Source organism: Gymnoscopelus microlampas (genome assembly GCF_963454915.1).
Source record: "Gymnoscopelus microlampas genome assembly, chromosome: 14".
NCBI classification, from domain to species: Eukaryota; Metazoa; Chordata; class Actinopteri; order Myctophiformes; family Myctophidae; genus Gymnoscopelus; species Gymnoscopelus microlampas.
Genome location: NC_139951.1, coordinates 15769178 through 15792535, shown reverse-complemented (window position 1 = coordinate 15792535; position 23358 = coordinate 15769178). Strand labels below are relative to the sequence as shown.

At 43.3% G+C, this 23358-nt stretch overlaps 1 protein-coding gene across 1 annotated transcript; it reads right to left on the bottom strand.

The window, feature by feature from the left end:
* LOC311060565 (gremlin-2-like) lies at window positions 1-21513 on the bottom strand. Its single transcript, XM_084078797.1, has 2 exons — window positions 20325-21513; window positions 1-1736 (listed from the first exon to the last, which is right to left on the bottom strand). The coding sequence occupies exon 2, from the start codon at window positions 1733-1735 to the stop codon at window positions 1226-1228; it is 510 nt and encodes a 169-aa protein (XP_083934923.1). The 5' UTR covers window position 1736; window positions 20325-21513; the 3' UTR covers window positions 1-1225.
* Window positions 21514-23358: the final 1845 nt, after the last annotated feature.

Here is a 23358-nt window from a genome sequence, read left to right as displayed (position 1 = left end):
CACACACACACTTTGAGAACCACTGGTGTAGGTCTCCATTACTGAGGAGGAAATGTAGCCATCCATAGTTCCATACTGATAGAGGGTAGACCTCCAAGCAAACCCTCACTGAGATGAATAGGAAAGATGTGTGAGGGAGTGCGACACTTGTTTATATCATATTGATTAATTGATTTCTGTTGCAATAACCCGTTATGGGTTCATCTTAAAACCCACGCAATTGGTCATTTCCACCACCATATCTTTCGTTGCAACCCGTTTGCTAGTCTTTATCTACACAGGTTGGCGTTGCCTCGTAAAATTGACCATGTATCATAAACTGTTGGTCAGCTGTCTGGCTGCAGTTTGTATGTCATGTGATGTGTTTTTATCCGACTTGTGGGCGGCTTTGTTGCTTCTCAGCATCTCCTCACTTTTTAACAATCTCCTGTAGTTTAACTAATTCAGTAAATAATGTAGCAGAAAAGTACAGGACATGTCATACACGTACAGTTTGGTCCTCAGATTAACCTTATGCAAGATGCTCTGTCATATTTCTAGAAAGAAAAAAAATGATCAGTTCACACTCCAAGTAAACACCGTTATGATAATGCTGTACAAAGTTCTGAAAAGCGTCCTAGGTCATTGCAAAGCTAGAGGACTGCAGTCCGATGAAGTGATGATGATGATGATGTAAGTGTAATCTTTGGTTCCCAGTGTCACATTTAACCCGTGGGCCCCACAATCCTTGATTCATTAGATGTCACCCGCTCTCATCTGCCGCTATTTTGCAGCAGACATTTTCAGTCCCTCCTCGTAAGTATTTGGTATGATGACTTTTGGGGATACAAAATGCTGCGATTGAAAACAAGATGAAGACTCTTTTTTTTTCTGGGCCATTGTGGGTTATCAGCCTCTCCGACCAGTAGAATTTGGTGATGGGCTACCGCGAGTGTAAAAAAAAAATCATTTCGGAGGCCAAAAAAAAAAAAGTCTACATTAATATGGTTTTCTTAAGGTTGTTCATCTTTGAGCTTTAGATGCCCAGTGTTGAGTACAGTAGCTCATGGAGTATAGCATGTCACTATGACAATCAGGGCTTATTCCCCACTGGGTATGTACTGTATGCACTCAAGTTACTTGCAAGGCACTTTAAATGAAAGTGCCCATCGGATTGTATATATTAACAATATATATCTTATTAGGAGGCTCCAGGAATTCCTTAGCCACGGTGCTTGGCGATCCATCACTGCTTCCCGGAGTCCGCCACGCTGACCGATATGCACCGGCACTGCTTGACCCGCTGGATCTTGCGGTGTCTGAAGGGCGGCTGCAGGTCGGGGCAGTCCAGCTCCACGGTCAGCGTGGTGAACTTCTGCGGCCGGCAGAAGGCGCACGACTGGAAGGACTCCTGCTCTTTCTTCATGTGCCGGGGGATGTAGAAGGAGTTGCACTGGCCGTAGCAGAAGCGGTTGATGACGGTGCGGCTCACGCAGCCCTCCTCGCTCACAGTCTGCCGCAGCGGCTGCGTCTTGCACCAGTCGCTCTTCAGGTACTTCCTCTCCGTCACCACCAGCGCCTCCTGGCTGGAGGCCAGCACCTCCTGTTTGTTGCGCGCGCGCCGGTCGGAGGTGTTGCCGTTGCCGCCCTTGTACGGGGAGGGGATGGAGCCCTGGGGGCGGGCCTTGCGCGACTCGACCCCGACGGCGAACAGGAAGCCGGCCGCCAGGACTGACAGCAAGACCTTCCAATACATCCTGGGGGAGGAGGGGAGAGAAAACGAGAAGAAGCAAAAACATGGTGAGGCTAGTCGTTCACACATGAAGCGGTTTTGAAAATCTGGAATTATTCGGACATAGCTGTTGCCCAGGGCTATGCTGTATTTGTTTTGACTACTGTCTTTCATCTCTCTCTCTCATTCTCTCTCTGTCCTCTTGTGTGTGTGTGTGTGTGTGTGTGTGTGTGTGTGTGTTACCACAATTCCACTCATCGCTCTCTCTGCAGTAATATAAACAAGAAGCCGAGTGGTACAAGGGTCTGGTAAGAAACGGCCAGCTCTCACCAGAGCCATACACTTAATAGAGTTTGGGTGGCTTGCGTTGTTAACGCGAGCCATGCTTGATGATGAGAGGTGTGCCGTGGTCAAGGTTGCCAGATCTGCTTATTATAATTTCCCCGCAAGATTTTATTTGAACATAGCCGATCTACAAGCTCACAACGCGTCGTATCGTGGCGCGTTGTGAGCTTGTAGATCTGCTATTTTCAAATAGCTGATGTATATGTTAAAGTGCTCGTGTGGCCCATAGTCGCTTCTTTTGGGCTGGTTTTCCTAGACCTGGTTGCTTGTTTCTCTCACAGAATCTGGCAACACTGGCTGTGGTTCAACAGGCTGAACTTGCAGGTCTTTATGTTGGCAGGTCAGTGGTGGTGACAGAGTGCAATGTTCAAGTTCAACCAATTATGTTATAGGAATGCCATCATGTTATGGTTGGACCAAACTCTCACTCGTCAACCGTTCGGGCTGCATGGGTCACCAAACGGAACCTTGAGCTCTGTGTAAGCTGGTTGTTATGCGATCTTATAGTTGCACTGCATATAAAGCCACCAATCTGGCCACATGCGGACCTTTTGGGTCAAACTTGAGCTCGCTATAAGCTGTTAGTTTGTGATCTTATAGTTATACCTTTCAGCCACAAGTGACACATCGTGCAACCTTTTTATTCATAGATTGGCGTATTCAAAGAGTAAAATTAAAACGCACAATTTTCATGAGTTATATAGAATTGCCAAATATTCATATGTATTTGGACGCCGACATCATACATGTATTATATCAGCTGGGACCTTTTAGGAGTTCTTATTTACCTTAAGTTGATAACATAATACATAAACGTTTTTGTAAATGTGTATTTTGAAAAAAGAGCAACATTCTGAATGTCGCGTCATCCATATTAACTTAATTACACGTTAAAAGTGAGTTTTTTTTGTGATTTTGTAATGTGTTTAGAATACAATGACTATATTCTCTAAGTAAGTACTATTTGCATCAGAATTACAAGGAGTGCATTACTGAGAGCAATGCTGTATAATAAATCTTACTTGGCCTTTAGACCTCCACATGGCATTAGAGCAAGAGGGATTAAAAAGGTCTACTGTATAGCTACTTTACCTTCTAATACACATGCATGTATGCAATATTTGTGCGCGCGCACACACACACACACACACACACCCGTAGACATTAGTAAATGTGCCAGTGCAGATGTACAGAGGGGTCACACGGCAATTCTAAGAAGCTTACGGCTAATTTAAGCTTTATAGAATAAATGTGCCTTCATACTCAAGATTCCCACAGTTCTTACAGGCAGAAGCTGAGAGAAAGGAGGGTTATGTCGTCATCTAAATGTTTCTTGTGATCATTCACAGAATGCTGTCATGTATAAATGTACACTTATGTATGTAACAGCTTTTATTTTATTAGCTATCATTATCCATGGTTAACCATGGCTGACCGTGTATGCTCTTTAACCACTTGAACCCCTAGCGTCACTATTCTGGGGTCGAACATTCAGTGAAAATAGCCCATCACTCAAATAGTTATGTTGTGGCGCGCTGTGAGCTGCTAAAAAAGGCGTCTATTTTCACTACTTTTGTGCAACACTTGTATGGTGAAGTAGAGCATTCATTTATAGCATTAATATAAAAAAGTTGAAATATGGCGATGCGACGCGTTGTGGCGCGTTGTGAGCTTGTAGATCGACTATTTTCAAATAGCCTATGTATAAAATAGGGCTGAAGTGGCTAATGTATGTTTTATAATATAATAAGTGATAATTGCAAAGTAACTAAAGTTTTCAAGTAATTGTAGTGGCGTAAAAGTACAATATTTGCCTCTGAGATGTACAGTAGTGGAGTAGAAGTAAAAGTACTGAAAATTGGAAATACTCCAGTAAAGTGAAAAAAATCCTCAAAAGTGTACCTAAGTACAGTACTTGAGTAAATGTACTTAGTTACTTTACACCACTGCTGCCAAGGCATTAACTTTCCCCTGTTCCAATTTTCCAAGGATGAATGAATTCTCCTCCTTGCTTTTTCCCCCCCTTTTTATATCATCCAAGTCAACGTGAAGAAAGAAAATGATCCCGGTCTTTACTTTCACCGTTTCATATTTCATCTTCATAACTGTCTGTATTGTTTGTGCTCGTTCATCATCATCACAGGTCCATTTCCATGCCCTGTGAGTGAATAAACGCCGGTGTGTGTTTGTGTGCATAACCACCTCTCTTCATGCTGCCCATGTCCATTTCTCTCGCCCGTCGTGCAGTATTTATGTTCAATCATCACCAGACCGTCTGGACTTAAATGGCTCCTGGCTGCAGTGTCTGTACGATTTATCGTTACTGTCGGGCAGAAACCATGTATATCCATATTTCAACTTTTGATGTTTTTAGTTTTTCTTTTTTTTTCCTCTTCGTCATACAAGAGCGTCGCACAAAAGTTAGTGAAAATCCCACGTGACGCGTTGTGAGCTTGTAGAATTTTAACTTTTCACTATTTTAAAATTTTCGTTTTTTTAACCATTTAAGACCTGGAACGCATATCTGTGTCATTTTTAGATTTGAGCTAAAAAGCATTATTTTACACTTTGGCTATTCAAAAATAGCAGATATACAATCGGCATGCCGCGCTACGAGCTTGTAGATCTGCTATTTTTGAGAAATTGTGAAAATGTGTGCAAATCTTGGAATATAAGTTGTTTTAAAGCAAACATTTTTAACTGAAATCTTTGCTTCTGGGGGTCCCTGGGACAAAATATTTTGAGATAGGGGCCGGCGGGCAAATTCATATACATTTTGGGGTCCTTGACATGAAAAAGTTTGAGAACCACTGACATAGCAACGTACGTTTTTTCATAAAACTCTTTAGAAGACATTTTGTAGAATCGGAACCTCAGGCCTTAATGGGTTAATAAAAAAGGAACGGTTTTGGACATACAAGGTTTTTACCCGACAATGACGTTCACAAATGATTCTTACAAGGAAGAAGGACACTTACTTGCTACAATACATCTGCCACGACTGGCACTCCCCACAACCAGCACCCAGGTGGTGTAAACTAAAGTAACTAAAGTACATTCACTCAAGCACTGTACTTTATTTTTTTACTCCCATTTTACTCCATATTTGTTATGCAATAGTATTTTTTACGCTGTGGTATTGCTACTTTTACTCGAGTCCAAACTGGTGAGTACTTCTTCCAGCCACTGCCAGCACCACCATCATCATCATCTATCTTCAGATTGTAAAGCTCTCCTTGTTCGTTCTAGAGCTCACTCCATCTTATGCTGGGCTGTTTGCAAAGAGCACAGGCTGTCTGTCGGGCAGAAACCTCTTATCTCCATATTGTAACTTTTTGTGTTTTTTCGTAAATTAACGCCCCACTTGATCATTCTGCAGGGTCACACAAAAGCATCAAAAGTAGCAGATCCGCAAGCTCGAAACGCGGCGCGAAGCGGCGCGTTTTGAGCTTGTAGATCTGCTACTTTCGCCGTTTTTGAGTTCGAATCCTGAAAAGTACATTTTGGACATACGAGGTTTCCCGACAGAGACGTTATAGTAACTAAGTGCCTTTACTCAAGTATTGTACGTAAGTACAATTTCTGTGTGTTTGTACTGTACTTGCGTATTTCTATTTTACACCTACTACATCTCAGAGGCAAAATATGGTGCTTTTTACTTGAAAACATTAGTAATAAAATCTATCCACAAGTTTCCAGCGGAGCGTGGGCATCAGTTCCTGTTGTAGGCTATACACCAGGCCTGTGCATAGGACCTGTGCCCCAGTAAATTCCAGCGGAAACAGGTGGATATATATATATATACATTTTACTTTGCAGATTAATATTGTTACAAAACATATAACCAATTACTAATTGAGCCCTATTTTATACTATGGCTATTTGAAAATGGCAAATCTACAAGCTCACGACGTGCTGCGACCTGAAAGACTTTCGAAAAGATTTTGACCAAATTGAGAACTGTCTGCCTAATTTACTACTTTTGTGCAATCATTTTTGTACTTTTACTCAAGTGAGACATGTCGAATACAACACCTCTACTTGTAAACAACAGTATTCCTCCATTGTGCAATAGGCTCTATGCACAGCAGCCATATTGGGAATTAATTGGGCCCCTTCCTTACTGTACTTCCTTCACAGGTGTTACCAATGATACTAATTAAGGCTCTGTTCCATTTAGTGTGGCATAGTGGTTGTCTTATTTTCAAGGACCCCCATAACTCTGAGAGTGTACAAATGGAACCAAATGGACCCTTACGGGTCCATTTGGTTCCATTTGTACACTCTCAGAGTTACACACCCACCATAAGGGGCCATTTGGGAACCAAAATGGAGTGTTTCTAGTGAGCCAACATGCACAATATCAGCACCCTGACCAGAATGGAACAGAGCCTTCATTAGTATCATTGGTAACACCTGTGAAGGAAGTAAGAAGAGGCCCAATTTCTTTCCAATATGGCTGCTGTGCATAGAGCCTATTGCTTGCTTATACGCAAGTTCGAGAAAAAAAAACCCTGAGCACTACTTTCTTCCAACCGGTGTCATCATCGTCATCTTGAGATTGTAAAGCTTCCCTTGTTCTAGAGCCCACTCCGTCTTATCCCAACAACCTCTCCTGGGCTGTTTTTCAAAGAGCATGAGCCCAGCCTGATTTATACTTCGCCGTACGGTAGGGGCATAAATTACGCATTACCGGTGACAGATGCTTGAAGTGCTCTCAAAGAGCTGCTCCGAGCCAAGACGTTGCACGAAAAAAAAAAAAAGGACCTTAAAACACTCTCACCCATTCGTTCCCCTCCAGCCCGCTCTGTTTGTTTTCTCGGCGGGAAAAGGGGAAATTAATTTGTCGGCTGAGGGACACTTTAATTGGTCTTAATTGAGCCATTACTTGTGTTTGCTGTTTTGGCTGACTGGGAGAATAAGCTTGGATAAACAGGGGGTGTATTGATTAAAGCGAATGTATTTGAGCCTATTAATATAGGGGGAGACTTATGAGTGCGGCTGACGGTGTCATTTTTTTGGGGTTGAGTCGTGGGTGTTATGGCCGTGATCCGGTTAAACCGTAATGATTATTATCTAAAGGCTTCCTAGCCTGTATCTCGTGTCAAAGTTTTTGTTTTTTTGGACTGAGGCCCCCGCGTCCGTCTAAGCAACAAACTCGCTCACATTTTTTGGACAAAAAAATGTTTAAAATCAATGTATACACTGCAAAGTCTGGGGTGTTAATTTAACACTGAAAGTGTAAGAAAAACTGTGACATGTATATGATGATCGGTACACAAATGTGGTCTTGGGGAATTACTCTGTGTAATTACACACCCCCCCCCTCTCCCCAATACATTCTTCACCTTTATTTCAACCCTCCTCCCTTACTGTCTGTGATCGGGCTCTCTGCCTTCTTGTCCTTCATTCCTCCTTTCTTTCCTTCGCTACGTTCACTCCTTCGCCTCCTTTCCCCCGTCCTTCAAAAGGCCTATTCTTTAGTCATCTCCTCTCTCTCTCTCTCTCTCTCCATCCCTCCTCTGCTACCAACCTACTGGCTTGCAGAGGGTGGCAACTTCGACAGCAGGGTGCTCATATGAATTCTCTCTCACTGTGTGTGTGTGTCTCTCTCTCTCTCTCTCTCTCTCTCTCTCTCTCTCTCTCTCTCTCTCTCTCTCTCTCTCTCTCTCTCTCTCTCTCTCTCTCTGGGGCCGGGCAATTACCTAAAATATATTGAAACCGATATATAGAATCAATAACCGACTTAATCTTGCTAGCGTAGGTTAATTGAATAATCAAGATGCAGGTTTTTTTATCTGTTTTTAATTCCTTATATATATCAATTCATCGATCGACTAAATCGATTTGTCTGATTAACCACTTAACCCTGTATTTATACTTCATTGGTGGCGTACAAAAACAGTGAAAATAGCCCCAATCTACAAGCTCACCACACGGCGCGATGATATGTCCAAAACTGTTAAATTTTCAGAATTCAAATAAAAAAAAACCTGCAAAAGCAGCTGATTTTGTCGCATTCCTAAGCCAACAATTTGATGACCATGTGTATTTCCGGTAGGAGACACAAAGAATCTACTTTGTGTCTCCTACCGGATACATTAGTCGGTAGGAGACGGGAATCAAATTATTAGCTTAGGAATGCAACAAAAACAAAAATAAATCCATGGATTCAAGGCTTCATGGGGTGTGCAATTGATATAAAATAAGTCATTTTTTGGGTGAAGTCCTCCTTTAATGGCAGCTGCAAGGAGTTGCATTGGTGCGGTTGACCTTAAAACTGTTTTGTTGCAAGGAGTTAGGACTATTTGCATTGGTGCGGTTTCTTCATAGACTTGTTTGACAGCACTGTCATCAGTGTGTTTTCGATTCATGTTAATGTGTATTTTAAGACATTTAACCTCTTAATCCGTCAATACTTAGTAAACTTGACCTTTCACTCTGTTTTTAGTTTGCTTTTTTCCCTCTACACCAAACGTATTTGCCGAAAATAGCCGATCTACAAGCTCACAACGCCTTGCTTGTAGATCTGTTATTTTTGGTTATAAAGTTATCCTCAGAATAGGGATGCTAGCCCCGGGCTGTTGGCGTAACCGTCTGGGCACCTAGGCTGGTAATCCTAGTGTGACAGCGTGTCGCGGGTTAGACCTCCGATCCCGACGACCTTTGCTGTGTGTCACCCCCCCATCTCTCTCCCCATTTCCTGTCAGTCTGCTGTTCCAATCAATAAAGGCAGAAAAAGACCCCAAAATATCTTTTAAAAAAAGAATAGGGATGCTAGGGTTCAAGTGGTTAATGTAAAAAAAAAATGTCTTATAACACAAAGATTTGGCGGCCCCCCTGTAGTAACTCTGAGTACCCCCTAGGGGTCCCCGGACCCCCTGTTGAAGACCTCTGCTCTATACTGTACTTTATTCATATCTGTTTGAGGATGTCTTTATTGTGATGTCATTCTTCTGTACCTATTGTGCTACTTTGCCCCGTGTCTGTAACTTTTACTGCTGTACTGTCTCTGGCGCCTAAATTTCCTCTGCGGGATCAATAAAGGTACATGTCTGTCTACACCAACTCTCTTTCTCTCTCTCTCTCTCTCTCTCTCTCTGTTTCTGTCACTGATCCCCTCCCTCTCTCTGTTTCTCTCCCCCTCCCTCTTCTTCATCCCCTCATCCATGTCCATTAATGTTGTCTCTAGCCTCTCTCCTCTTCTTCTTTCTCTCTCTCTCCGTTCTTCACCCGTCCCCCTCCCCCTTTTACTTTACGGGAGTATTTCCATTTTTCAATACTTTATACTTCTAATCCACTACATCTCAGAGGCAAATATTGTACTTCACTGCCATTATTTGACACCTGTAGTTACTTAATACTTTGTAGATTGTGATTATTATTACAAACAAATTAACCACTTCAGCCTTACATATAGTTTGGCTATTTGAAAATAGCTGAGCTGCTATTTTCAAAGGCTTAAATACAATTGGAAACTTGTGAAATGGGACTGCATATTCTGCATAATGATGACTTTTACTATAATAATACTTTTGCACTTTTATTCAAGTAAATATTGAACACCGGACTTGTACCTGTACATTATGGTACTGATACTTTCACTCGAGTAACAAATCGTCTCTGTCGGGTGGAAACCTCACATGTCCAAAACTCTAACTTTACAGGATTCAAAGTCAAAAATAGCTTTTGTTGTTTTGTGATACTTTTGTTGTGACGCTGTAGTGTGATCAACTAAGACATTCATTTAAAACAAAAAACACAAACTGTTCTGCCCGACAGCAACGAAATGTGAGTACTTCTTCCTCCACCAGTGCTCCTCTTCCTCCCTCCATCCCTCCCTCCACCCCTCCTGTGATCCCTCTCTCCTCTCCCACATAGTTTAGAACAGGACAGGAAGACACAGATTAGCTCTAATTTGTCCTCCTGTCCCACAGTCAGACTGACAGGACCCATGCAGCTCTAGGAATGATCTCTCTCTCTCTCTCTCACACACACACACACACACACACACACACACACACACACACACACACACACACACACACACACACACACACACACACACACAGTGTCTCTTTCTCCATCTTAATTCAAATTCAACTCTGCGTTTCATCACGCCAAGCGTTGAGGGAGGATATCGGCGGTTCATGTCAAAAATGGAAATAAACTGTGCCTATTATGTTCAAAATCCCCTTCCCTTCTGTTACGTGAGTCACAATTCTCTCTCTCTCTCTTTCTCTCTCTCTCTCTCCCTCCGTGTCTCCCAGTCATGTTGGACATCTTTAGAGCAGATGTGTGAGAGAGACAGAGATGAATATTAGTCTGGCTGTAGTTCTTAAAGCTTTTGAAAAGTCACTTTCATCACCAGATCAAATGGTAGATTCCCGTTGACGTTTGTCCTATCTTGGCCCGGCCATCAGTGACAGGTTTCACACAGTAACTCATACAGTAGATAGATAGGACCATTGTCTTCTATCTACTGTAGAAACTCCTAAGTACATTTACTCATTTACTCATAAAGTATATACGGTGCTTCAGTGGTTCTCGAACGTCCAAAGGACCCCCAAATTGACACATATTGAAAAGATATGGGACCCCCGTAAGAGATGATTGTTTTACGACAATAGCAGTGATTTGAACCCATTAAGACCGGGAACGCATCTGTGTCATTTTTAGATTTCTTAGGCTATTTTTGAAAAATCTTGAACATTTTTGCAAATCTTTGAATATATATATATTTTTAAAGTGAACATTTGTAACTTAAATCTTTGCTTCTGGGGGTCCCTAGAACAAAATATTTTGAGATGGGTGTCTGCAGCCAAATACTTATCATTTTGGAGGTCCTTGACATGAAAAAGTTTGAGAACCACTGATGTAGCAACATAGGTTAAGACTGTTTTAATTTCAAGGACCCCCCAGCATTTGATATGCATTAGAGATTAGACCACGGACCTCGAATTTGATACCATTTTGATCTCTGGGGACTCCCCTCAATCTACATTGTAGAATCATCAGTGTTAATTTAACTCAGGAGTGTACAAATGGACCTGTTGCTGTGGTCCATTTGGTTCCAATTGTACACTCTTTGAGTTACAGACACATAAGGGTCCATTTGGTATTTTTGGAAACAGTTTGAAAGTTTTTGAACAATTTCAGTTCCTCTACTCTGTGACCGTATAGTATATTTGATACTTTTGTACTTTTATTCAAGTAAAGTTTAAATACAGGACTTCTACGTGCGTGCGTGCGTGCGTGCGTGCGTGCGTGCGTGCGTGCGTGCGTGCGTGCGTGCGTGCGTGCGTGCGTGCGTGTGTGCGCGCGCGCGCACGCGCGTCCTCCCCCGGTATCTCTGAGACTTGCAGCTAAATAAAGCTCAACTTCTCCGTGAGACCCCTGCTGACCTCAACCTTTGACCTCTGACCCTGGCTGCTGATTGGCTCACACTGCAAGTGTAGCTTGTTGACCCTTTCACCCCTGAGCTGGGGGACGTTTGATTGGATGAGAACCAAAAGTGATTTGGAGTCCTGATTCATGTCTATATGATATCGTCACTGTTGGGGTGGAAAAGTGGTCCTTTTTTTATTAAGATTCATTAAAAAAACATGTATAGTGAAAATAGCTAATCTACCAGCTCGTAGATCAGCTATTTTCACTACTTTTGTGCAACACTCTTGTATGATGATGAATTAGGGCATTCATTTACGAAAAAAAATAAAAAACTTGAAATATGGAAATGCCAACGGCAACGATACACACTATGGTCTTGTACACACTCAAAGAAGCAAACATGAACACGCACGTAGACACACGCACACACACAATATTCCGCGGTTGTCTGGTGGAAACGTATGTCAAAAATGCTGTTAAATGTTTTCAGTGGTAAAATATTGATAAAACCCTCTGGCAGACTTAACCTCTTACACTTTAACTTTAACACTTTAATTTTCCGCTACTTTTGCGTGACACCTCGTATGAAAGGAGTGTAGGGCGTTCATTCAACGCCCTACACTGTACATGAAAAGTTGAACTATGGAGAAACAAGGTTTTCTGCCCCAATGCGACTGTCCTAAATTGCCCTTCCCTCCCCACAGTCACCCTGGGGTGGTACCCTACCCACCAGGGGGGCCCGTCTGCTTTTAGCCTGCCCCAGCCAAGGTGCCTCCTGTTGGGCTGGAAGTCCAGCCTTATCTCCCTGGGTAAACCCAGTTGCCTGGAAAGATAAACAATTAAATAACACCCCGTCTACACACACACACACACGCGCGCGCGCCTCCTTGGCAGTTGCATGGCAAGGTTAGACCAATTTGAACAGGATTCAGTTCAACTATTCACAATCACAGTGGAAGAATAACATGAGCAGGAGAGAGAGAGAGAAACTCGGCCTCCCACCCAGTAGCAGATTGATGTGTGGGTGTGTAACTCTGTCAAGCTGTGGGAGATCTTTGCGCTGGCCTTTTTGCTATAGATGACAGATAGGAGAGCCGGACACAGAGGTTTGAAGGCCATCGAGGGTAGAAGTTCGTGCTTCTGAGCCCTTACATAAATCTCACTCACTCAACTCGGGGGTGCGCTTATATACAAACTCCTCACAGCATGGGGTTCTTAAGCTAGGGGGATGCAGAACCAAAACAGATTGCAGGTTTTTCCAAGTATTGCTGGGCCCTGCCAGCAGTGAATGAGTGCTTGTTTTAACCACTTAAACCCTTGTGCATGTGTTTCATTGACCAGGGTCCTTTCCTGTCCCCTCCTGTTCCTCTACGCCAAATCTCTTTGCCGAAAAATAAGCCGATCTACAAGATGACAGAAGCTCAGCTATTTTCGGTGAATGTTTGCCCCTCATGACATGCTCAGAATAGGGACGCTAGGGGTTCATGTGGTTAACCACTACTATATACAGTGCTAGTGGTTTTAAACGTGCCTATAGGTCTGAGTACAAGTTAATGGTATCCCATTAGGGTGAAATACCTAGCCTGGCATTGCCAGACTGATCACTCACAAGTTGGCGTGGAGTGATCCCACGTGATCAGTCTGGCTAATGCCAGGCTATGAAATGCCTATCTTCATGCCCGGTGCTTGCAGGACAGAGCTTGGTGCTTCATAAAAAAACGTGTGTACAAATCCTGGCCAGTCATACAGTACTGGAAAAATGTATCTGTGAAACACCACACCTCTCTAGTTTACCATGAAATGTTAACAGAAAACTTCTATTTCCTCCTATCTCTTCTTCTTTACTGTCCCCCCATCTTTCACACAAGGGATGGACAATTAACCAAAAATATATTTAGGAGCTAATAACAGACTTAATCTTGCTTTATAGATGAATCGAATAATCAAGAAGCAGGGTTTTTTTTTTCTTTCCTTTTTTTTAGTTTGAATTTGATCGACACGAAAAAACGAATACATTTCTTTTTAATTTACTAAATTGAGTGTTCTTATTAAACACTTACAGTGGTAACCTGTGTTATAGTTTACCGAAAAGAGCTGATCTACAAGCACACAACGCAGAGCATCGTAACGTATTGTGAGCTTGTCGATCTGCTATTTTCAGTGAAGATGAAAACGTTTTTCATCATTGTGATATAGATTTTTGCCTTCACACGCCCTTATGCCCAATCTGGGATCTGGTAACAATTCCTAACTTGTGAGGTATCTAGAAGCACCATGGACATGTTTGCATGGAGCCTCTGCGGATGCTGAAGATCCACAGGGATCATACAGTCCAGGGGATGTTGTTGTCAAGAGAGGATTGGAGCCCAAAGACCCAAAGGCCTCTTTGATCCCCCATAGTGCCATGGAGGCGCCTGCTACAGACCGAACTAACACTGGATGGAAGAGGTAGACTATATACACTGTAACAATACTGTCCGGAGTTAAAGTAACACTCATGAGTTTGCTGGGTAGCTCTCCTCCTCTTATATCCTCTCTCTCGCTCTCTGGGCATGCAGCCAATAAGGATCAGTGTTGGACATGATTGGCTCAGAGGGGGGATCTGGTGGATCTTCTGAAGTTAAACCTCTGTCTCCTTTCAAAGCCCCCAGGTAGACACCACACACACACACACACACACACACACACACACACACACACACACACACACACACACACACACACAAACCCAAGAACTTCACATTAGTGCATGTAAAGACACAAGGCAACATTCATATTCTCACTCACAAACACACTCTGCCTGGATCTCTCACAGTTTGACGGTTACACAACACACACCATAAATCTTTAAGTGGGTAGGAGGCAGAGGTGTGTGTGTGTGTGTGTGTGTGTGTGTGTGAGAGAGCGAGAGATGTATCCCGTATAACATGCAAGTTTGTATGTGTACTGTATGTACATTTGTATGCATACATGTGTCTTTCCTGATGAGGTGCAATGTAAGCACTAACGGCTTAATATATAATTTTTGACTAAAAGAAAGCGATAAGGGGTTAGGAGGTGAGAGCATTAATCCTTATCTGTTTCTCCCTCCGGTCTTTGCCAGCTCACTGTAGGAGAAGCACGTTTTCGATTTCTTCTTCACAAAAGAAACAATTTAAACCTCTTAATGCCTTCCGATTTAACCAAAGGGGGTTAGCCAAGTTCTTTTTTCCCCACCTACTGTACAACTGCTGCTTAACTCTCAGAAGTGCTTTTTACACATTCACACCTGGTAGCTGCCAAGCACCAAAAAAACAAAAAAACAATACTGGCTTGTTACTGAGAAGCTTCATGGTGATAGCCGTGGGAGGAGGGTACGGTGATATTTATTCATCTCTCCTCCATCCAGCAGGTTGTTGAGACGAATCCAGCCCTGAAATAGCCTTGAAACAACTTCTGTTACCATTAGGCTGCCTGGCAAAGAAACCCCCTTCTTCTTAACATGTGATGATTCTGCCTTTTGCTTCTGTTGCTATTTAGGTGTCAAGCAGGATGGATCAAGCACAGCACAGCGATCTGTTTACGACGTCAGCGCTCTGAGCCAGTAGAGATACGGGTGAGCCAGGAGCGTACGCAATTACAGATGTAAAACAAACAGCGTCTTTTTTTTTGGTTTTACTGCAAAGCCGGGAAACGGCTTTGACAGTGAATAGTTGGACGCTGAGTTTGTGCACAGTATCACATCCTGGTTGGAAGAAGAAGAGTTGCGGTGTTGCCGTTCTCTCGCGAAACCGACGTCTTGAGACATGAAAGGGGGGGGAGGTCATGTTGTGTAACACCGTTCTCAAACCTTTTTTCATGTTTTTTCATTTTCAAGGACCCCCAAAATTATATGTATTTGGCTGCGGACCCCCCCATCTGAGAAAATGTTTCGTGCCAGGGACCTCCAGAAGCAAATGTTCGCTTTAAAACGTATATGTATTCAAAGATTTGCACAAATGTTCAAGTTTTTTCTAAAATAGCAGATCTACAAGCTCACAGTGCGGCACAAAGTGACACGCTATGAGCTTGTATATCTGCTAGGGTTAGGGTTGTAGATCTGCTATTTTTGAATAGCCAAAGTGTAAAACATGGTTAAAGTGGTTAAAATGATTGTGACTCTATATTAACTTCATTTTGCTGGGGACCCCCTGGTATCCCCCCCCCCAAGGACCCCCTGGGGGTCCCCGACCCCACTTTGAGAACCGCTGCCTTACACGACTCCAACTTTACTTTGCCGAACGTTTGATTTATTAAGCGTTTCTAAACCTGCTCCCTGGAATCAAAACAGAATGATTACGTTTTCCCCGAGTGCTGGCTTGCACAGACATTGTGAAAGCGAGAGGTGCGGTAGGTAAGCTTTATGGCTTTGGCATAAAACATCGACGCGGCTCCTATTGTCTCAGCTATTAACCCATTCAATCTGGGAACGCATCTCTGTCACTTTAGATTTCCTTGGCTATTCAAAAATAGCAGATATAAAATCTTTGAATATATATTTTTTAAAGCGAACATTTGTCAAATATTTTTGTTCCAATGACCCCCCAGAAGCAAAGATTTGAGTTACAAATGTTCGCTCGAAAAGTATATATATTTTCAAAGATTTGCACACATTTTCACGATTATTTCCCCAAAAATAGCAGATCTACAAGCCGAGTGCCGCGCTATGAGCTTGTAAATCTGCTATTTCTGAATAGCCAAAGAAATCTAAAATGACAGAGATATACGTTCCCGGGTTGAATGGGTTAAGTGTGGCTTAACAACCTTGTATTGTCATCCCACTTTACCATCAGAAGCCTTGGCTTCACGTCAAGCTCCCCTGGCTGTCCAGTTGGAGAGACCTAACAGTATTCCCACTCTGTTGGATGCTGTGTCCCGGTCGTGTTCCTCCTCAAGTACGACAAATTGATCTGGTGACACTTGCATAACACCAGTGGTAAGAAGATGTACTTAAAGGGATAGTTCACCCAAAAAATATATACTTTTTTTCCTATCGATTAGTCACCCCTTGGAGACTTGAATTCATGGATATTTTTTAGTTTTTGTCACCAATAATTTGATGACCAGCGGACCGGTAGGCAGCGGTCCCGGTAGGAGACCGCTGCCGGTCATCAAATGATTGGCTTAGGAATGTGACAAAAACAAAAACAATTATGAATTCAATTCAAGAAATGGGGTGACTAATTGATAGAGAAAAAAAAGTCATTTTGGGGGTGAACTATCCCTTTAAGATTGTACTAAATGTTAAAGTTTTCACATAATTGTAGTGGAGTGAAAAAAATAGTAAAGAAATTGCCTCTGACATGGTGGAGTAGAAGTATTGAAAAACTAAAGTAAAGTAAAAAAAAAAAAAAAACAGGGCCACCCAGATATCAGATTTTGCAGGTGCAACACGATGCAACAGTAGCGTCTCTGCGGCTCTGATTGACATTCAGCATTCAGTGACACAATCGTTTCACGAGTGACATCTGTCTTCAGGCGGGGACATTTCCACCCGATTCACTAATAGGCGTGGAACACAGAATCCTGTGTGCTGCTTTGATTTGATTCAAGTACACAACTGTTCCTTACTTAGATTAGATTCACTTTCTTGCTGTTTTCAAATGTGATGCTTTGTGGTCCTGTTAATGTGAACATTTCAGTCATATTTTTTTTTAAAGATGCATCCTTATCAGTCCTCACGATGGCGGTTAATTACAGAAAGACATTATTTTCATTATCTCTATAGGCACATGCTCCTGTTGGCATTCTCCTGTTGGGTTTATGAAGCAACATTTGACCCGAGCTGGCCTTTGTCAGGCAGCAGTTTGAAGCAGATAGTGTTGAAGCATTGCCACTAACAGAGCATCAATCTAATCTTCGGTTTAATTTTCCCCCCTCTGTATCAAACAGCAGACCAGTGTTTCTGGATACATAAACACCAACCCATCACCAGGAGGAGTCCAAAATGAAACGCCTCTGCTATGCTGGTAAATAGTCGGGACAGATATGCTGTCCAGATCACACTTTTGGAAGCTTTTTTTACAGCACGTTTCACCAAACGTTTTTTGACTTACTAAAGGTCTCCTTAAGCCATTAAGAGGAGTACAGTAGTAGCTCTGACGCATGGGAGGTCAAAAGCGACTGAATTTGTTAGATCTGTTATTTACGACATAGAGATTTGATGTACAGTAGTGGGGGGAGTTAAAACAATAAAATTGTATCCCCAAAAGTAGACAAGTAGACAGCATCAGACAGCGGTGGCCTAGTGGTTAAGGGGCGGCCTTGATACCGGAAGGTCCCTAGTTCGATTCCCCAATTCATCACATCAATCATGAATCACCGCTGAATAGCCCTTGAGCAAGGCTTCCATGCAGGGTCCGGCTGGAAACAAGCTTCGTGCTTAGTCCGACACCCTGGGTAAACAACAAACTTTGCTTTTGCTTTGCTTTGCTTTGCTTTACCCGAAGCCGATTCTACAAAATGTCTTCTAAATCCCAACAGTATTCTGAAAAACGTATGTTTCTATATCAGAGGTGCTCAAACCTTTTCATGTCAAGGACCCCCAAAATTATATGTATTTGGCTGCGGACCCCCATCTCAAAATATTTTGTTCCAGGGACCCCCAGAAGCAAAGATTTGAGTTAAAAATATTCTCTTTAAAAGAATATATATTCAAAGATTTGCACACATTTCCACGATTTAAAAAAAATAGCCAAAGTGTGAAATAATGCTTTTTAGCTCAAATCAAAAAAGTGACACAGATGCGTTCCAGGTCTTAATGGGTTAAAGCAGAACGCTTTTAACCACTTGAACCCCACCCCACAATGACGCATATTGTGAGCTTGTAGATCGGCTATTTTTGAGCGAAGAGATTCCGGTGCAGACGGCAGGAAGTGGTCAAAGCACAGCTGTAACTCAAGTCCGGTTCTCTAAGGCGACAGGGGTTTAAGTGGTTAAGTGCTGCTGTCCCAGGGACCTTATACCACAGCGGAGGGAGAGGGACACCGTAATAATGCAGAGAGAGAGGGAAAACTGTGTTTTATGTGCTGAGCCAGGAGCTGACCCTCACAGCCATGCTATGGTACCAGCAGGCTACTCACTGCTGCCTTAAAGAAAACATGATTAACTAAACAAGCATTCTGTTTTATGTCTATCCCTCCCCTCCCGATGACGCGTCCTAATAGACCAGTGCTTCTCAAACCTCTTCATGTCAAGGGGACCCACAAATTGGTGCACATTTGGCCCCGCGGACCCCCCCATTTGAAAAGATTTTGTGCCAGGGGACCTCCATAACTGATTTGTCTAGATTTTTTTCCAAAATGTTTCAACAATAAGCTTGTAGTTCAGCTATTTAAAAAAAAAATGAAATATATATATTTTTAAACTGTTCCTCATTTTTGCTGCGGACCCCCTGGAACCCCCTGAAGGACCCCCACTTTGAGAACCAAACTGTCCTAGACTCTCCTCCGTCTTGCCTTCCACGCTGTGGGATGAGGTTGAAAGTGGGTTATAAGGCTTATACTGCTAAAATGTGCCTTTGGTTGGTATGGTCTGTTATTTCTACTGACACGATACCAGTTTTGTCTTTACTCCTGAATTAAGAGACTTTCTATCCTACTTACAAATGAAGTATCATTACATTTCATCCTCATCGTCACTATTAAAGGAATGAGCAGAGATGTGCCAACATCCATCAAATCCACAACAACATCCACATTCAAAATACATTTCAGTTACTTCAGTTTCTTTTTTTTTGTTTTCCACAGAGCACTTTTTCTTTGTTAACGGTTAATGTCCTTGTTTATCTCTGTATTGTACGGCCTTATGTTCTCCTAGAAATCTAAAGTGAATGGTTGACCTGGGACTACTGAGAGTGGAAAAGCCTTTAGACGGAGGAAAATAGAACAAAAATACAACCTGTCTACAGATTTTCCTGTTCCTTTCAATCCTTTCCCTTTCCCCAAACAAGCCTAATGCCTAATTTATGCTCCGTTGTACGGCAGTGTGGCGCGCGGGAAAATAGCAGATCGACAAGCTCAGAACGCGTCGCGAAGGCGACGCGTTCTGAGCTTGTCGATCTGCTATTTTTGGCGCGCTGCGCCGTCCTACGCCAAAGTCTACATGAGGCTTAACTGTGCAAGGTGGAGCGCTCACCAAGTCTAATACATCATTAAGCGGATCATTAACTACATTAACAGCCCCAGTCTCTCTCTCTCTCACACACACACACACACTTAGTACTTACACTTTCCCTCTCTTTCCCTCTCTCTGCTCACATACACACTCTTTCTCTCTCTCTCTCTCTCACACACACACACACACACACACACACACACACACACACACACACACGCTCACAATAACATGGTCTGAAGACATGCTGGTTCTTGGCGTGGAACTTTAGCTTTGCTTTCGCACAATCCAAAATCAAATTAACCTTCAATTACATCACACAGGGTCGGGTTAATTCAGTTAAGAAAGCAGATTTTTGTTCCATAAAATCCATATGAAAATGAGGTTTCAAGTTTGTTTTACTTTTTTTTTAGTTTTTCATAAAATTGAGCATTAAATCAGTGACATACAATGTAGGCTATATATTCAAACTATGTCTTTGTCACAAATCAAATACTTTATTTTCTTATATTATTTAATATTATTATTAGCATTTTATTAGAATGAAAAGTGTACATACTTATGAGACATTGTGACAGACTAAATGTATTCGTCTTCGTAAAGCAAATAAATAAGTATTGTCTGGTTATTGATTCAAGCATTATGAGCTATTTAGATAAACGTAATAAAGGGTAGAAGGAACGAATCAATTACATCTTGCAAATTTTACACGAAACAAAACGAGAAAAAAACATTGAAGCGTCACCTTATTTCTTTGGGTTTTCAGATGGAAGATGCTGCTGCTGGTCTGTCTGTCTCGTCTCTCTCGCCTCTCTGCGTCGGGTCCGTCCGGAGCTGAGCTCAGGCTGGTGAATAAGCCGGGGATGATGATGATGACGATGTGATCACAGGTTCGAGTCCCAGGTGGCGCACTTCTGGCCGATGGACCGCCGGTGTAGCGGACGCAGATTCCCGGTGCCCGTTCGTGTAGGAGTGCCAATCGACGTGCCGCCCCGCTGGTCCGATCACAGCTTGGGTCTTTGTCGCCGCGCTGCTGATGGTGCTGGTCTCTGGTTCGTCGGCTACTGGTCTGACTGGAGACTTGCTGGTCGGTGGTGGTGGCGGTGTGGGATCTGCTGAAGGAGGCAGCTCGGTATAGCCCATGGACTATAGGTGGTCAGTCCGCTATCTGGATCTAAACGTATTCAGCTTGAACACATAGAGCTCACAGGGAGCACAGCAGCTGATGATTGGTACTTGTCCGGGGAGGGAGAGAGAGAGAGAGAGAGAGGGAGGGATGGAGTAGGGGGGGGGGGGGGGGGGGGGGTCCTGAATCTGAAGGTGGTCTCTGGAGACCTCGGTCCTTCAGCGGAGGAATCTTCTGGTTCCGCTGGTGATCCTTTGACTTCGTATGGAGCTTGTTATCTTCTCCTCTCTCTCTCTTATCTCTCTTTATCTTTGGCGTTATCTTTAACACCGTTTAGCTTTACCTCTTGTTGTGGCTTTTTTTTTAATGTATTAATCCCCCCAAAGCTCTGTTGTTTCCTCGTGTCCTTGATTCCAGCTCCTGCAGGAACTTCAGAAGGCTCTGCTATCCGTCATTGTGTCCAGGGTTGTTTTTTTGGGGCGCTGAACGGTCTGTCTCTGTGTGTGTGTGTGTGTGTCAGAGTCTCAGTGAAATGTCTTCTGTGTCTTCTCTGCGGACTGCTCTGTGTCCTGCCTCTTTTATACGTCTCTGAGCGCTGGTGTGCAAGGTTTCTGTGCCTCGGCTGTCTGTGTGGACGTCTGGCTTTGCTGAGAGTTTTACCCCTGTGTGTGTGTGTGTGTGTGTGTGTGTGTTGCCTTTGTGTGCGTGCGTGTGTGGCAGTACACCCTGCCTCAGTGCAGTGCACGTACAGTATATATGCCTGTGTTTATCTGTGCCTTAACTGTGAGCACTTGCCTGTCTGTGTGTATGCGCACACATGCGTGTGTGCGTGTTTTGAGTTGTGCGTCTTGTCCGTATGTTTGAAGTCTGGCTTCTGGCGGCTGTGCGGCAGCCGCATGTGGATGTTATCACCTCCCTGCCGTCCTATTGGCTCACAGTACCAAACAATCCATGCACGCACATACACACGCACGCACGTACACACGCGCGCACACGTGCGCACGCACACACACACACACTCTCTCTCTCTCCCTCTCTCTACTCCTCCCACCCGTCTCTCCTTCCCACATTTCAAATCTCCTCTTGATTTGTTCCTTAATCCCTCCTCTTAACCACCTCTCTCTCTCTCTCTCTCTCTCTCTCTCTCTCTCTCTCTCTCTCTCTCTCTCTCTCTCTCTCTCTCTCTCTCCCCCCCCCCCCCCCCCCCCAGTTAACTGACTGGTTCACTTATACTATATAATATGTTCTCCTTGTATCTCTTCCTCCTTTGCCCTCGTCCCTTTCACCTTGCTTGGCTCCGTGTTCAGACCACATCACTGAATGTTGATCGACATCTCATTATCTGTCTGCTTATTGCCCCCCTTCATAGACTGACAGTCACACAGACAGACAGAGGTAACACTTTGACCCAAACCCATGTCTCTTAGTTGTATCCTCCTTTCCTTAACTCGCATCTTTTCCTTGCATCTCAGTTCCATCTCAGATCGGAAAGTGTGATCTTTTATTTTCCTGAACCAATTATTGGACACGGATCTTTTCTGTGACTCTGTAGTATGATTAAGTAGGGTGTTAATTTACGAAAAAACACGAAAAGTTAGAATATGGAAATAAGAGGTTTCTCCCCGACAGCAACGATATGCCCCTAGGTTTCCTCGCATTGGTTTTGTCCATGAATCCTTGATGGGAGGAGCTGAGAAGCAAGGAAAAGATGCCAGTGAGGAGGGAAAGGAGGATATGAAAAAGTGCTCCTCGGAGCACAGGTCTCCGCCAGGTCAGGCAGCCTCCTGGTGGCGCTATGATAGGTCAGTGTGAAAAGGGTTCCATTTCGCGGCAATCGGACGCTGCGTTCATGATTTGAGGCGTTTTGTTCCAAAAGTGTGTTTTGCAAAAAGCGACCTGCTGGTGGCGCTATAACAGGCCAATGTGAAAAGGGTGGCATTTCTTCCTCAGCCTAGTGGGAATGTGCGTGCAAATCGCACTCTGCTTTCATGATTTGAGGCATTCTGTTCAAAACGGACCAATCCTGCAAACTTTGGAAGCCAATCTTAGCCAATCAGGATGGAATATGACAAATAAGACAGATCTGTGTTGATCACATGACTATAGAGATACTGTGTAGCGATTTGCGTGATGGACAAAATCTGTGGGAGCAATAAGAAAAAAAGTGTTTCGCAAAAATCGGCCTCCATCCGCGCTATATCAGGCAAATCTGAAACATTCGGTTCGGAGTTTGGCTGCAATCGATCGATATTAGCTGCTCGCAGATGGACGAAAACAGGGACGGACACACGGACTGATGGACAGGGTGAAAATCCCGGCCATGGCCACGCCTTCGGCCTGGCGGAGACAATGAAGAGACATGCGATATCTGGACGACCACACAGACTCAGTTCTTACTGAGGCTCACTGCTCGGCTGTCATTCACACAGAGAGGAGGAGGAGATAGAACAGACGAGAGAGAGTGAACCAGAATCACTTTATTTGTCAATTTCCTGACTTTATGTACTTGCATACATAAAGAATATGAAATACTGTTCCCCCTCAGTCACTTGCAGTGCATTATAAAACAGCAAACCATCTAAAAAGCATCACAAACAGACAAAATCTAAACCACAACATAGACAAACCTATCTAAGAAACCCAATATGTATGA

Bases quoted from the DNA above. Each gene is read 5' to 3' on its own strand.
- LOC311060565 (XM_084078797.1), bottom strand. From the start codon at position 1,735: ATGTATTGGAAGGTCTTGCTGTCAGTCCTGGCGGCCGGCTTCCTGTTC.